Consider the following 15,188-nt stretch of genomic DNA (forward strand, 5'->3'; position numbering starts at 1 on the left):
GAAAATATATATAACCGTAATGAGAATTTTAAATTTGAAGATAAAATAAATAGAAGTTTAGGGGTAAATATCACAATGCAAAAAAACTAAAACAAATTACGCATATTTTATTAACATGCAACATCTGAAATATGACCCCGTACATTAATTTGTGAGATTCGCTCGTACATTGAAACGATCCACACCTGAGCACAGACACCGTCACACTCCAGATCATTGTCTAGTTGCATCTCATTCAAGTATAGCATTCATTTCCCAAAAAACATCTCCAACTGAGAGTTTCGTCATTTGATATTAAAACGAGTATATTGCACGATAGTGTAGAACGTACCATTGTCATCACTTGGCAATAATATTAACGGTACAAATACTTTTTTAAGATATGCATCGACTTTAAAAACAGCCAAAGTATATACATAGTCAACAAAAACCCACATATGAAAAATATGAAAGCAACAAAGGTCTTCGTAAGGGGGACGCAACACTGAAAGCTGCACTTCACACGTACCTCGAGATCTCAGTGACGCCCATATGGCTTCAACAATGACAGAACGACTTAAACACAGTTTATTTGCTCCTGAGGCACAAAAGTGCGTTGTCACTTCACACTCGATTAAAGATCACAATCTGGTTGTAGTGTTGAAACTTTGGCCCTTTCAGTGGTTGTATTGTTTTTGCAGCACTAATGCACAAGTCTGAAAAAGGTTTCATTTTTACTTTAAAAATAGTGACGTATCTCAAGGCTGCATTATTCCCGACCAGCAGGAACCAGCCTGAGGACTGGGATTTTACAGGAATAAACATATTCTACTTTGATGAGCCATATAAGAGCATTTCCGATTATTAATGTTCATAACCGCCGTCAAACACCAGCTTTAGTAAACAAATGAATGTTTTGGCCTTTTAGGGAGGCATGTGGTTGTCCACCCTCATTAGTTTGTGTCTAGAGTGGGGGTCGCGACTGTGAGAGTTGATTGTGTTCACAGTGTGTCAGATCATGTAGTTTTTCTTGAGCACCTCCAGATATTGTTGAGTGGCCCTGCTCACGGGGTCCGTCTGCTCCTGGGTCACGTTCAGGTTCAGGTTTTGAGAGCCGGAGGCCGAACCTACGGGAGACAAGCGGGCAGAACCTCCTCCCAGCTCTCCTGTCACTGAGAGAGACAAAGAAGGACAGTTGAGTCGCTTTTGAGTCCACATCAAATGAATACAGAATAAATTTGCAGCTCATCTCTTCTCTGATGACGAGGGCGGGCGGAGCAACCTGTCACTCACATGAAATCCACCAATAGCAAACCACAACCATCCAATCAGTTCCTCATTAACAAAATCAAGCCCCACCCTACATTTGTTCTTGTTCCAGAAGCTGTTTAACTCGGATATACATCCCAATAGAGAAGAAAAGGCTATCGAAACGTCATGATATCACGGATATTTTGTTGTAATAATGACTCACCGTAGTCCAGCTCCTTCGATATGTTCTTCTCCAGCTCCGTCTGCATCTGTAACAGGAACAGACAAACCTGATTACACTTCTATCTTCATCTCATCCAACACACATGTCCTGAAACTAGCACTCAGCCACGTCACAGCGCTCACAATGAGGTAATCGGAATAGTCTAAGTCAAATCCAAATGCTAGTATAAGCCATTCAAAAGTTTGGGATTTTAAGCCTGCATTTATTTGACGAAAAATAATTGATGAGTAAAAACAGAAAACACTTATTTTAAATTGTAATAATATTTCTATGTGAATAAATGTTCAAATTAAATGTATTCCTGTGATCAAAGCTGAATTTTCAGCATCATTACTCCAGTGTCACATGAGCCTTCAGAAATCATTCTCATATGATTATTTTTTGTTCCATAATATAACCCCAGCTATATAATTATTATGAATTTGATTAGTATAATATTAAATAAAGAATGTAACAGATCTGATGTAAAACTGAATCATTCACATGGGTATTAGTAAAAGAATTGAGCATCAAATAAAGGGGTTCAAATTTTGACTAATACAGACCTGAGAATAGCAGAACATGTTAGGCGTCATAAACATTAGATCTAATTTAAATATTCATTAAATACAGACATATTGGATACTTCATTAGTATGAATATTGTATGCACATTATGTCAATTTTCTGTACGTACACATGATTACCTACATTTATCAAATTGTGCAGTATACAACAGAGCCCACTGCACAGAATACTGTATCCCACAATGCAACGCTCTTGACTTTACCTTCCATTCCCAGTGTGGTAAAACAACTGAAACTAATATCATCTGATCTAACCGTCAAAAGTTGCAATATTTTTACACAAAATATGTAAAATGTAAAATAAAATCCTTTTTATAACTATAATGAGGTCATTTGAAAACAATGTAGCATAAAACATTATTTTCAAAGTTGCACACTGCGAAAAAATAGTAGATAGCATACAATGTAAGCAGTGCACCAGTATTTAATTCTGAACAGTGTTATTTTCGCCCAAAAACAAGCCACAGAGAGACATTAAAGCAGGTGTGTGTGTGTGTGTGGTGTGTGTGTGTGTGTTCTGATAGTCAGAGATCTGCACACAGCTACACACCTGCTCAGGTATCAGGCTGTAGAGAGGACAGGTGAGAAACAGACTTTTGAGCTAGAAGCTGAAGATATCAGAGACACAAGAGGTCATGAGTCCAGACAGCAGGAGAAACAGGCCAGGAGGTTATTTGGTACGTTTAAGAAGGGAAAGATAGTGGAAGGAGAAAACATTGTGAATCATTGTTCGTTAGTTTTAGAATCACCACCACCATCTGATGGTTTTTGAAACGGTGGCTCATCTAAAGTTAACAGTAAGTATCAGATCATGGTTAGTGTTGAATGTTGAATCGATGACGTGTAGGATTTGGAAAACTGCTCGCAGTCTAAAGCCGGGTGCACACTGCATGATTTTGCCGTCTGAGACAAATTATGCAAATCCTAAAAGATTCCTCTGATCCTAGGCTCAAATCTGAAGTCTTTGACCGACAGCCTCGTCGATCAAATTTGACCTCAACGAAAGCCTCAACGAAATGATGTCAGTGTCAGAAGATTTGACTCGCAGTCCTGCAGTGATTCTCCTACGACCACAGCCAAAATGAACAGTGTGCACTCGGCTTAAAGGAGAATGAGATGACTTGATGAGCGCTCACCTTTGCCAGGTAGGCCTCGACGCGGTTGCTCTGGGATTCTCCTACCGTACCCAGCAGAGGGCTCCCCAGGCCCAGACTCCTGTTCAGGGGCCCCAGAGAGGCCCCATACGCCCCCATAGAGCCCAGAGACGCCACATCGAGAGCGGGGCCTCCCAGACTGCCGTTCACGATACTGCTGGTGAGCAGAGATTTACTGCGCTGCCTCTCGCTCAGGAGTTTAGTGTTGGCCTCCGCTAACCGCTCATTCGACCTGCACATTAGCATATCAAAAATACATTTAATGGCACATTATTTATTTCTGTGTTTTTATAAATCAACCGAATAAAAACAAAGAGCTGCCTATTCTAGGATTAAAAATATTTACTAGGGCTGATAAAAAATAATATAGGGTCATATTATTACTGCTTTTATTTTATTGAATTATTTGTTTTTAGTTTTAGTTTTAACTTGGTAAATGTATGATTTATGATATTTTTAACAATGTTTTATTATTTTATTAATTCATTTGTATTCATTTTTAGCTTCACTAATTATAATTTTCATAATTTTCTGCTCTTCCCTTGATATTGATATGCTTTGATATATACCGTATATATATATTTACATTTATTAATTTAGCAGACACTATATATTTAAATATATATATATACAGACAGTATATATATATATATATGTGCATTTATTATTTTAGTACTACTTTAATACAAAGTATTCTGCACCTCCCTTGATATGCTTTGAAATAATTAATATTTATTTATGCATTTGTTTGTTTATTTTTTATTTTACCGTTTATTTATTGTTTTAAGTTTTATGAGGTAAATAAAACATTTCTGAGCCTCCCTTGATATGCTTTGAAGTAATTAATTGCCATTAAACTCTTTTTTTGTGTGTGGTTAATGCAACTAAATTAAATCTTTGAATCTCACAATGTGATTGAGCTGCGATTATAATTAAGACAAACGCTTATAAATGGCAGGACAGACTCCCATCATGCCTCTCACCTCTCCAGTTTGGAGGCCAGACTCTTGCGTAGGCGCAGCTCTTCGCTGTACAGCTGTCTGTAGCGCTCCAGCTCGGTGCGACTGGAGTCTCTCTGCACCAGACTGTCCTGCTGAACGCTGCGTGTGCGGCTGAGCTCTCCCTCCAGATCCTTGATGCGCTGCTCCTGCTGAGCGCGCTGACTGGCCTCGTTCACAGCTTTCATCTGCTCCAGCGCTTCCTGGGACGCCGCCTGCGTCTGACGAGGCAAACACACAAACAGTGCCGAAAACTTTACAATAAAAATGATTCTTATTATCTTTAAAAATATATCATATTTTATATTCCAGAAATATATTAATTAATTAAATAGTAAATAATACAATTCTGCCTGCATCTGGCCTTTATAATACACTAAATTATTATAATTAACTTTATAAAATAATTAATAATAAAAAGAATATATATATAATAAATAATAAGAATTATAATAAACTAAATAAAATTCCATCTCTGTCTGAAGATTGAATTGCCATTTTAAGCTCTTTTTTTGTGGTTAATGCAACTAAATTAAATCTTTTTATTCAACATAAATCTAATTTATTAAGATTTTTCAATCTCACAAAGACAAACATTTATAAATGATAGGACAGACTCCCATCATGCCTCTCACCTCTCCGGGTTGGAGGCCAGACTACAATTATAATTAACTTTATACAATAATTAATAATAAAAACAATAAATAATATAATAAATAATAAATCTTATAATAAACTAAATAAAATTCCATTTATGTCTGAAGATTGAAAAATACAGTCTAAAACTTTTTATATTAAAGCTGCAGTCCGGCACTTTTTTGGGTTTAAAAATATAAAAAAAGACATTTTTGAAAAAAAACGTAACCAGCCAGTGTTCAAAACGATCTGCTTGCCTTACCTCGATTCAAAACGGTAAGCTTGTAATAATGATTTTAATTCCAGTGGTACTGGTGGATTTCCGCGGGAATTTCGAGCATGTCTTTGCGTCATTACGTCACTTCTGTACACATAGAGAAGGAGTCCCCGGCTAGCGTGTGTGGATGATGGAGGTGGAGGTTTAGCTTAGCACTTGGTATGGCGGATCCCGAAAGTTTAAAGCGACAATCACCAGTGACAACTGGAGATTCACTAGTTGTAAAACCCAAAGACTTAAAAAAATATATTTTTCACGTTTTGACGTGATATAAGCAATCGTTAGATTTAATCAGCATGATAGTCTACTGCAATGCTTCCCCCCACCCCCCGAATTTGGTCAGAACAAAAGTGAATGTTATTACTTGTTCAGATGACATTTTCCGATGAAAATTCTAATGTTGACACTTTCAAAAAGTATACTCTGAGATTGCTGATGACAGTAACGTTACAGTATCCACAGCGACGCGGCAGCCTCAATACATTGTGTTCATCCGCGCTGTTTCATGCCGATTTACTACCCACGCACAGTTAATAATTCCGCGAATAACTGCAATTGCAGATTTCTAACAGAGATGGCGACAAAGAGGAAAAACGACGGACTGCAGCTTTAAGATGTTTTTTTAAATACAATATATATTTTTTAAATACAATAACATTTTTTATGAACTTTTAAAATAAAACTTAAATAAAATAAAACCAAAACTTTGGACCTTGGATACAAATTGAAAGAAATGCATTATGGTGCAGATGATCATAACAAAAAGACATTTAATGGCACATTATAAAAACACCGAAATAAATAAATCAACTGAATAAAGGCAAAGAGCTGCCTATTCTATGATTGCAAATATGTATAGGCTAATAGGAAGTCCTGTAGTGTACCTGCAGGAAGAGGTTGACCTCCTCCAGCTTGTGTCGGATCTCGTGTCGGGCTCTCTCCTCGGTCTCCCTGCGGTACTGCTCGGCCTGGCTCTGGTCCATCACTCCGGCCTCCAGCTGCCTGCGCAGACCGGCCACCTCCTCCTCCAGCTGCCTCTTGCTGCGCTCCGTCTGCTCGTGGCTTCGGCTCAGGCCCTTCACAGACACCAGCTTCTCCTTCAGCTGTCGGTTCACCTCCTCCAGCCGGAAGCAGCGCGACGCCTCGCGCTCGTACTGAGACTGGAGCTCGTCCATCTGGCAGAAAAGGGAACGTAAAGGAGGAAATAAGAGACTCAATGGAGTTTGCATACTTTTGCTGTCTTAAAGGTGCAGTGTGTAATCTTTAGCGGCATCTAGTGGTGAGGTTGTGAATTGCAACCAACAGAAGTTACGGTGGCCGACAGGAAATGATGTCGTCGTCTGAGACAGCAGAGAGTAGCCAGTTCAGCAATGAGGTTTTTTTTACAGAGATAAATTAAGAAATTAGGTTTACTTAATTATTCAGTAAAGCGATATGTTATTGTGAATATTATTGTTACTTGTTCATCATTGTGTCAGTGTTTTATTCGCTGACTTTAGCTAAAGCGTCTTTGCACGAAGAACAACATAGTGACGAAACGCGTTTGTCCGTTCAGGGCCACCGTAGAAATATGTCGGCACATTTCAATGTAAGAGGACCTGCGGTGTATGTAGATAAAAATGGCTCATTCTAAGGTAATAAAGATATAACGTTTCATCAAGTAAGGTCTTTATACACCACTGAAAATATAGTTATGTATATGATATTGCATTTCTGTCAACAGATCCTCCTAAATATTACACAATGCACCTTTAAAATAACAAATAAGGCTGTAAAAGAAGCCAGAAGCTGAGACTGTACCCTAGTCTTCATTATAGTGGAGGCGCTCTCTGCATCCAGTCGGTGGCTCATGTCTCCTCTGAAGCTGACCAGAGGAGAGTCCAGCTGTGCAGAGCCCTGTTCACGCAGATGTTTCTTAGCCGTCTTCAATAGAGTCTTCAGCCTGACACATACAGTAAAATACAATGAATATCCAGACATTCTCTATCGATGTGTAAACTATTTTAAAAAAGGAGGAGTAAAAAAAAAGTTTTAGATATGCTGGCTTGGCAACTAACTGAAATAAAAAGTTGAAATTAAAAAATTATTAAAACTAAAATTAAAATAAAACTCAGTAGACATATTTTACTTTATATTTTAATATTTTATAAAATAAAAAAAACTGAAAGCTAATCATTATTATATAATAGAAAATACAAAATATGAATAAATACTATACAAATAATACTAAAATAACACTATTAAGCATTTATTGTAGTCAATAAAAGCTTGAGATGTCAGCCTAGCCATATAAATAATAATATATATATTAAAGTCAACATAAATTATTTCAATTGTTTGCTTACTTGTTTATTTATTTGTAGTTTTACGTAGTAAATTTAGCATAATTTTTTGTGCCTCCCTTGATATGCTTTGAAATAATGAAATTACCATTAAATTCTTTAATTATTATTTTTGGTTAATGCAACTAAATTCAATTTTTGAATCTCACAATGTTATTGAGTGAAGTTAAACAATTTGCTTTTTAAATGACATTACCAATTCCTTTTGCTCTTGAACTTATCTAATCCTACTATCCGCCATGTAAAGAATTTTTTTTCAAATTCCCCATGGATAATATCCCCAATTCCCCATGGATAATATGAACACTTGGAAATATGGAACCGCTGTGTGAATGTTTCAGCGCTACACATTGCTGTATATCAGTGAATTCAACAAATATAAGATGTGTCCTGGCATGTAAAAAGCATTGATCTCACACATTTGCAAGCAGGAGGATCCGCGTAGCCGGCTTCTCTATGTACTCAAACACGTCTACAGGTGTAGAGCTGCAGCGGTCGGGGTTAAAGGTTAAAGGGTCACCTGTACATTTCTTTCTGAAGGTCTGTGTTTCTCTGCATCTCCTGCTCCAAACGGGTGTCCACAGATTTCTTATGCTCAGCTAGTTTTTTGGCCTTTTTCTTCTCAAGCTCCATCTGAAAAACACAGTGTTAGACAAAGTGTGTCTAGTCCTTAAAATCTTAATAACAGGCAGAAATCTTAAATGTGGGGTCAACAATTTCAAAGCTTTTTAGTGTGTGTTCCCACAGTGTGACATGAAATACTTAATCTAATACTATTTCAAACAAGATTTTCCCAATTTATACACTCCTTTTCAAAAGTTTGGGGGTCAGTAATATCTTTTGAAAGTCTCTTCTGCTCACCAAGGCTGCATTTATTTGATCAAAAATACAGTAAAAACAGTAATATTGTGAAATATTATAAAACATTTAAAACATATAAAACATTTGAATATATGTTAAAATGTAATTTATTCCTGTGATCAGAGGTGAATTTTCAGATCCTTCAGATATCATTCTAATATGATGATTTGCTGCTCAACAAGCATTTCTGATTATTATCAATGTTGAAAACAGCTGTGCTGCTTCACATTTTTGTAGAAACATTTACTTTCAGGTTTTTTTTATGAAAAGCATTTAAATATTTTGTAACATTATAAATGTGTTTACTGTCACTTATAATCAATTCAATGCATCTTTGCTTAAAAGGTTAGTTCACCCAAAAATGAAAATAATGTCATTAATGACTCACCCTCATGTTGTTCTAAGCCCGTAAGACCTCCGTTCATCTTCGGAACACAGTTTAAGATATTTTAGATTTAGTCCGAGAGCTTTCTGTCCGTCCATTGAAACTGTATATACAGTATACTGGCCATGTCCATAAAGGTAATAAAAACATCATCAAAGTAGTCCATGTGACATCAGTGGGTTAGTTAGAAGTTTTTGAAGCATCGAAAATACTTTTTGGTCCAAAAATAACACAAAATAAGACTTTATTCAGCATTGTATTCTCTCCCGGGTCTGTTGTCAATCCTTCACAGTTACGCTGATGGCGTAAGACGCTGATGACGTGTTATCTGGTGCGCCCGAGCTTCATTTATAGACTGAGGGAAACGCACGCTGTAAAAGTGTCTCATCCGCGACATGCACATTTACGCACCATTAAAAAAATGATATCCACGCAAACAATGTAGAATAGCTTGAATATAGCGTGCGTCTTCCTCAGACTGTAAACGAAGCTCGGGCGCACCAGATAACACGTCATCAGCGTCTTACGTCAGCAGCGTCACTGTGAAGGATTGACAACAGACCCGGGAGAGAATACAATGCTGAATAAAGTCTTATTTTGTGTTATTTTTGGACCAAAAAGTATTTTCGATGCTTCAAAAACTTCTAACTAACCCACTGATGTCACATGGACTACTTTGATGATTTTTATATTACCTTTATGGACATGGACAGTAGACTGTATATACAGCTTCAATGGAGGGACAGAAATCTCTCGGACTAAATCTAAAATATCTTAAACTGTGTTCCGAAGATGAACGGAGGTCTTACGGGCTTAGAACGACATGAGGGTGAGTCATTAATGCCATTATTTTCATTTTTGGGTGAACTAACCCTTTAATATAATAAAATAAAAAAATCCTATATATATACATTTCAAACTAAAACAAACATTCAAGGGCGTGTTACATGTAAATCATCAATTTCCATGTGCTAACTGAGTCACTAAACATTAAGCAACTCGTAAACATGCAGACTTATTTGAATAAAAAATATCAGGTGTCAAGTAACACATTTTGGATGGACATTATTATGATTATTTGGATGGACCTGATTGGTCAGTTCTCCTTTCTCTCTCTCCAGCTCAGAGAGGCGGAGTCCCAGTCGCGAGCGGCCCTTTAGCTCCTCCTCCCACAGAGTTTGTGAGTCCTGGGCATTATGGGATAGCATACTCTGCTTCTGCACCTGGAGAGGAGGACCACAATTAAACAAACAGTTTTATGGTACAGGTGAAACTCGAAAAATTTGAATATCGTGCAAATGTTAATTTATTCCAGTAATTTAACTTAAAAGGTGAAACTAATATATTATATAGACTCATTACATGCAAAGTGAGATATTTCAAGCCTTTATTTGTTATAATTTTGATGATTATGGCTTACAGCTTATGAAAACCTTTTCACAATATTCTAATTTTGAATTTGGGGTTTTCATAAGCTGTAAGCCATAATCATCAAAATTATAACAAATAAAGGCTTGAAATATCTCACTTTGCATGTAATGAGTCTATATAATATATTAGTTTCACATTTTAAGTTAAATTACTGAAATAAATGAACTTTTGCACCATATTCTAATTTTTCGAGTTTCACCTGTAGCTTTGCTTTGTTCATCAAGATCAATGTGACACGTTTGTTATGAAGTGTACCTCTCGGTTGAGTTGTTCTTCTAGCGTCATCTTACTGCTCTGCAGGTTTGTGACGAGATCTTCCAAACGATTCCTGACCTGAGAACATCACAGATGTCAATACGCAACAGGATCTTACGGATTAGTTAACTACTTCATGCGGATCTAGATCTACTTTTAATCTAAGCACTTTAGATCCCAGAAACCAGAAATGGAAAAGGCAGAAAGGGAGTTTACAATCAAACGAAAGTCGAATCAAATCTGCAAAAAGACCACCACCAAAACAGAGAAAACACCCCGCTAACAACCCGACTAGATTAAAGGAATAAAGTATACAGACACTTGTTTCTTGTTCATTTCAAGTGTGTAAACAGTAAGATTTGAGGTCTAGATTAGAAGAGCTGTAATTCACAGTAGAGAAAAACAATCAATAAAGGGAATTGCTAGAATCACAGCTAGAAGTTTGATACCAACCCCTTCTCCAGGTGATGAGCCTGATAGCTGTGAAAACAGTGACTATACCATCAGTTTACATAAAATCTCCTCTCCGACTGACTCACATGTACAGTCGCCTCAGCCCTGCACTAACCAGGGTTCATCTAAAGTCAAATGTGAAGCTCAGATGACTTAAGAGGGTGAAACGAGGTTCTGACAGGATTAAAGTCTAAATCTACCATCATCAGTTAAGTCAGGACACTTGTGCTTCACAAACGACCCCTGACCTCTAACTGAGCGATATTTGAGAGAACTCACCACAGCCCCCTCCTGAACGCCCTTCTGTAGCGCTTCAATGCGGTTGCTCTGCTGTTTGGTCGTGGCCTCCAGTCTGGCATTCTCGATCTCTAACCTGAGGAGACGTCATAATCTCATCAACTATTTTCACCCATTAATGATCAGTTACATTAGCAGTTGTTTAGTTGATGAGGGGAAGATGAGGGGGAACAGAATTCTTCGTTTGAATGCATTATTACAATTCTTAATAATATGCTATACTATAAAATAATTATAAGAATATAAATATATTCATTTAATATTCTTATTTATATTTAATAACTTAATATTATGCAATTACTATTTAAATAAGTAAATATGAATATATATATATATACACACATAATCAATTTATATTAATTTCATTTACTATTCATATACAGTAACTTTATGCAATATATATATATATATATATATATATATATATATATATATATATATATATATATACACACACACACATATCTATGCATTTTATGCATATGCAATATATATAAACATTCATATAATATATAATATTTATATTATTTAATATAATATTCATATACAATAACTTCAAATTGTACAATAAATTACAATTTAAGTATGTAAATATGAACATAAATATATCCATATAATATGTATATAAATTGTATATAATATTCATAAATAATAACTTAACAGTATGATATAAATTACCTTATTGAAATACTTAAACATAAATATATTCATGTAATATCAATATTCATATCATATAATATTTATATTCCTACCTCTATTATAATGGTACTATTTTTTCCATTTATATTTTATTTGTATTATAAATATATATATATATATATATATACACACAATATTTGTTTTCTATAATAAACTGTTTGATTGTGATCCCTGACGTCACTTCCACAAGTAACATTATTTGAATTAAATGAAAATTATTAAACTTAAATCATGTATTATGTTGAAGTTCCAAATAAAGTGACAGGCTGAATCCGAAATCGCCCCCCATACCCTCAAATAAGGCACTATTTGAGGGGACAGTGTAGTGTACATTTGTAGTGGTGGTGTCCGAAACCATAGTGGACATATTGAGTGCACTCATTCTATCCCACACTGCACCGCAATAACGAGTGTACAGCCGATGTATGCTCAACGACTGTCTGAATTCGCTCACTCGTTTTCATTCACTCCTTCAAGTGAACAGTATCGGTGGACTAACGTAGGGAATAGTGAATGAGGGTTTAGGGGGTGATTTCAGCCAGAGTGTTCTTTGCAGACCCAGTTGACACTGATTAACTGCACCTCTGCACCGCCTCTTCCAGCTGTCGAATGGTTTGCTCTTTGCCTGTAGAAGCAGATAGCGCCTCCTCTAGTTTCTGAGCGGTACTGCAGGCTTCTCGCTCCTTATCGTCCAGAGAGCTCTTCAGCTGGCTGATGCGTCTTTCAGCCTGGACGTACACTTCTTCAGACTCATGCAGCTGGAATTCAACAAAGTATAAGAGCAAACGAATCAAACTAAATACATTTGAATGGCCGACTGCATGTATTTAATTAATGAATATGCATGCAGAAAATAATGAATGAGCATATATCGTTCCTGAGACTCCAGTTACATAGAGATTGTACTGTTAATGGTGACTGGACAGTTTTCAGGAAGTAATGGGTACCTTGGCCTTCAATCGGTCCATGTCCTTGAGTGTGCGCGCCTTCTCTTCCTCAAGGTCGTTGCGGTAGCGCGTGTTGACCTCCAGAGAGGCCTCACACATGGACAACTTCTTCAGACTGTCGGCCAGTTCCTGCTGCAGCTGTCGGAGAGAGGTCTGCAAAAACACAACATGGCTTCATTCTCTCATCGTTTCACATTATATCACACTGGGTCTACACCGGATGTGTGTAGTTGCTGTCTACATTTCAAGTGCCCATTCAGTTGACCAATGACATTTTATTTTGTGTCGCACTGGAGAGCTATTCTGGCCATTTTTTTTCTTTGTCTGTCTAAAATAAAACGAGTCATATGTTTCTTCTTGTAGTTTTTTTTTTAACAAAAGTTATTATTGTCTTTTATACTTTTATATACAGCGCACTACTGTTCAAAAGTTTAGGGTCAGTAGCATCTTCTGCTCACAAAGTCTGCATTTATTTGATCGAAAATACAGTAAAAACAGTGAAATATTATTACAATTTTAAATGCCTGTTTTCTATTTGAATATATTTTAAAAAAGTAATTTATTCCTGTGATGCAAAGCTGAGTTTTCAGCATCATTACTCCAGTCTTCAGTGTCACATGTTCTTGTGTTCAGTGTCACAAGCTGTTTTGCTGCTTAATAATTTTTTGGTGAATAGTAAATTCAAAAGAAGAGCATTTATTTGAAAGAGAAATCTTTTGTAACATTATACATGTTGTTCTTGTCATTTCAATTTAATGTGTCCTTGCTGAATAGAAGTATTTATTTTGAATACTTCAAATAACTTTTGAATGGTGTATATATTATATTATTAATAATTTAGAATATGTATATTTTAGTCATTTAGTTATGTGTAAAATTATTTTGCTATTGTAAATTAAACTATGCCAAATCAGTTTCAAACCAATGAATATCTGAAAATAAAGTTAATTTCAATGTTTTTTTGGTGTTTCTGTCACTCTTCATAAAGGAAATGAATATACATACTGAAATAGTATGCATATTAATTGGCTTATTTAAAAAAACAAGCCATTCTCTGTCTCTACCTCTCTCTCAGCTTTCTCCTGCTCTAGTTTGTAGTTTTGCTCTCTCAGCTCGCCGTTCGTCCTCGCTAGCTCTTTGCTTCTCTCCTCCACCAGTTGGACTCTCTCCTCTCCGTCTGCACGTAACTGGTTAAGCATTTCGGCAAAGTTTTGATGCACATCTGTTACAGCTTTGTCCTTGGCCGAGCCCTTGTTGAGTGCCTCCTCCAGCTGCTGTCGTAGCAGCGCGCCCTCGCTCTGAGCCTGGGCCAGACGCTCCTGCACGGCTTCCAGTTTGGCCCCGGCACGGCTTGCCAGCTCCCGTTCGCTCAGTACCGTGGCCTCCTGTTCTTTGAGTTTGGCCTGGGCCTGGTCTTTCTCCCGGGCCAGAGTCTCCAACAGCACGGCCTTCTCCGCGATGGTCAGAGAGTTGCGGTGACACTCGTTCTCCAGGCTGTTGGCGCGCGCCTCGGCCTTGCTGAGTTTCTGGGAGAGGGACTGGATGGTGTCCCGCTGGGTGCTGGACTCAAAGATGTGTTTTTCCTGCGTACGCTGATGCTCCTCACGGTCTCGCTGCAGTGTGCGCTCTGCGTCTGTGCGGGACGCCTGACATCTCTCGGCCTCCTGTAGCGCCGCCTGCAGTCGTGCCCTGCTCGCCTCCGCCTCGGCCTCCAGTTGCTGCCTCACCTGCCTCTCGTGCTCCAGTTTAGCTGTGATCACTGAGCATTCGGCCTTCAGCGCGCCGAGCTGCCCGTTGTACTGGAACACGGTCTGGGCCAAGGCCTCCTCGCTCAGTTTCATATCCCTGCGTGTGTCCTCCAGTCTCTCGCGTAGAGCGTCTCTCTCCTCCGCCAGTCGTGACTCTTCTTGCCGGCTGTGACACTGCGAGCGGTCCAGCTCGGCCCGAGAGCCGTTCAGCTCATCCTGAAGGGCTCGGTTTTGTTGCATCAACTCTCGCTCACGGTCCGATGCCTCTGTTAGCTGGGACATGGCCTGAGAACATCAGTAATTAACATGCGACAAACACATTTTAGCATTGCTTTAAAACGAATCCTTAAAACCGTGCGTGGCTTGATTGCACTGGAGTGATCAGCTCTATAACAGGATTAGAGCAGTTGGATTACAGAGAAGATCTGCCGAATGCTATAAATTCACTGCTTATATGTGGTAAACTTAATTCATATTAACATATTTTATTAAATAATGGAATAAGGGGTTTAGGTAGGCCTACATTGGTAATTTGTTCTCAATTATTTTCATATTCTTCATGGTTTCTTAGATGGGATGGGCTAAAAGATGCAAAGCTATGATGTCACTGCGTATTTGATTGTAAAGCTATGATGTCACTTGAGTATTTGATTGTAAAGCTATGAC

At 37.6% G+C, this 15,188-nt stretch overlaps 1 protein-coding gene across 5 annotated transcripts in view; it reads right to left on the minus strand.

Moving 5' to 3' along the window:
- Positions 1-87: 87 nt before the first annotated feature.
- The window catches only part of ankrd26 (ankyrin repeat domain containing 26), a 33,596-nt gene continuing 18,495 nt past the window's right edge, over positions 88-15,188 (minus strand). For all 5 annotated transcript variants that reach the window (XM_079603877.1, XM_079603876.1, XM_079603873.1 and 2 more), the window contains 14 exons: positions 13,839-14,807; positions 12,775-12,927; positions 12,410-12,585; positions 11,111-11,204; positions 10,832-10,858; positions 10,379-10,456; positions 9,781-9,915; positions 7,967-8,079; positions 6,905-7,046; positions 5,989-6,279; positions 4,177-4,412; positions 3,176-3,425; positions 1,454-1,499; positions 88-1,151 (listed from right to left, as the gene is read on the minus strand). In XM_079603877.1, the coding sequence (XP_079460003.1) occupies positions 991-1,151; positions 1,454-1,499; positions 3,176-3,425; positions 4,177-4,412; positions 5,989-6,279; positions 6,905-7,046; positions 7,967-8,079; positions 9,781-9,915; positions 10,379-10,456; positions 10,832-10,858; positions 11,111-11,204; positions 12,410-12,585; positions 12,775-12,927; positions 13,839-14,807 (2,871 nt within the window). In that variant the 3' untranslated portion in view covers positions 88-990. The remainder of the gene's footprint in view (positions 1,152-1,453; positions 1,500-3,175; positions 3,426-4,176; positions 4,413-5,988; positions 6,280-6,904; positions 7,047-7,966; positions 8,080-9,780; positions 9,916-10,378; positions 10,457-10,831; positions 10,859-11,110; positions 11,205-12,409; positions 12,586-12,774; positions 12,928-13,838; positions 14,808-15,188) is intronic.

The sequence above is a fragment of the Phoxinus phoxinus genome, assembly GCF_949152265.1.
Source record: "Phoxinus phoxinus genome assembly, chromosome: 25".
NCBI classification, from domain to species: Eukaryota; Metazoa; Chordata; class Actinopteri; order Cypriniformes; family Leuciscidae; genus Phoxinus; species Phoxinus phoxinus.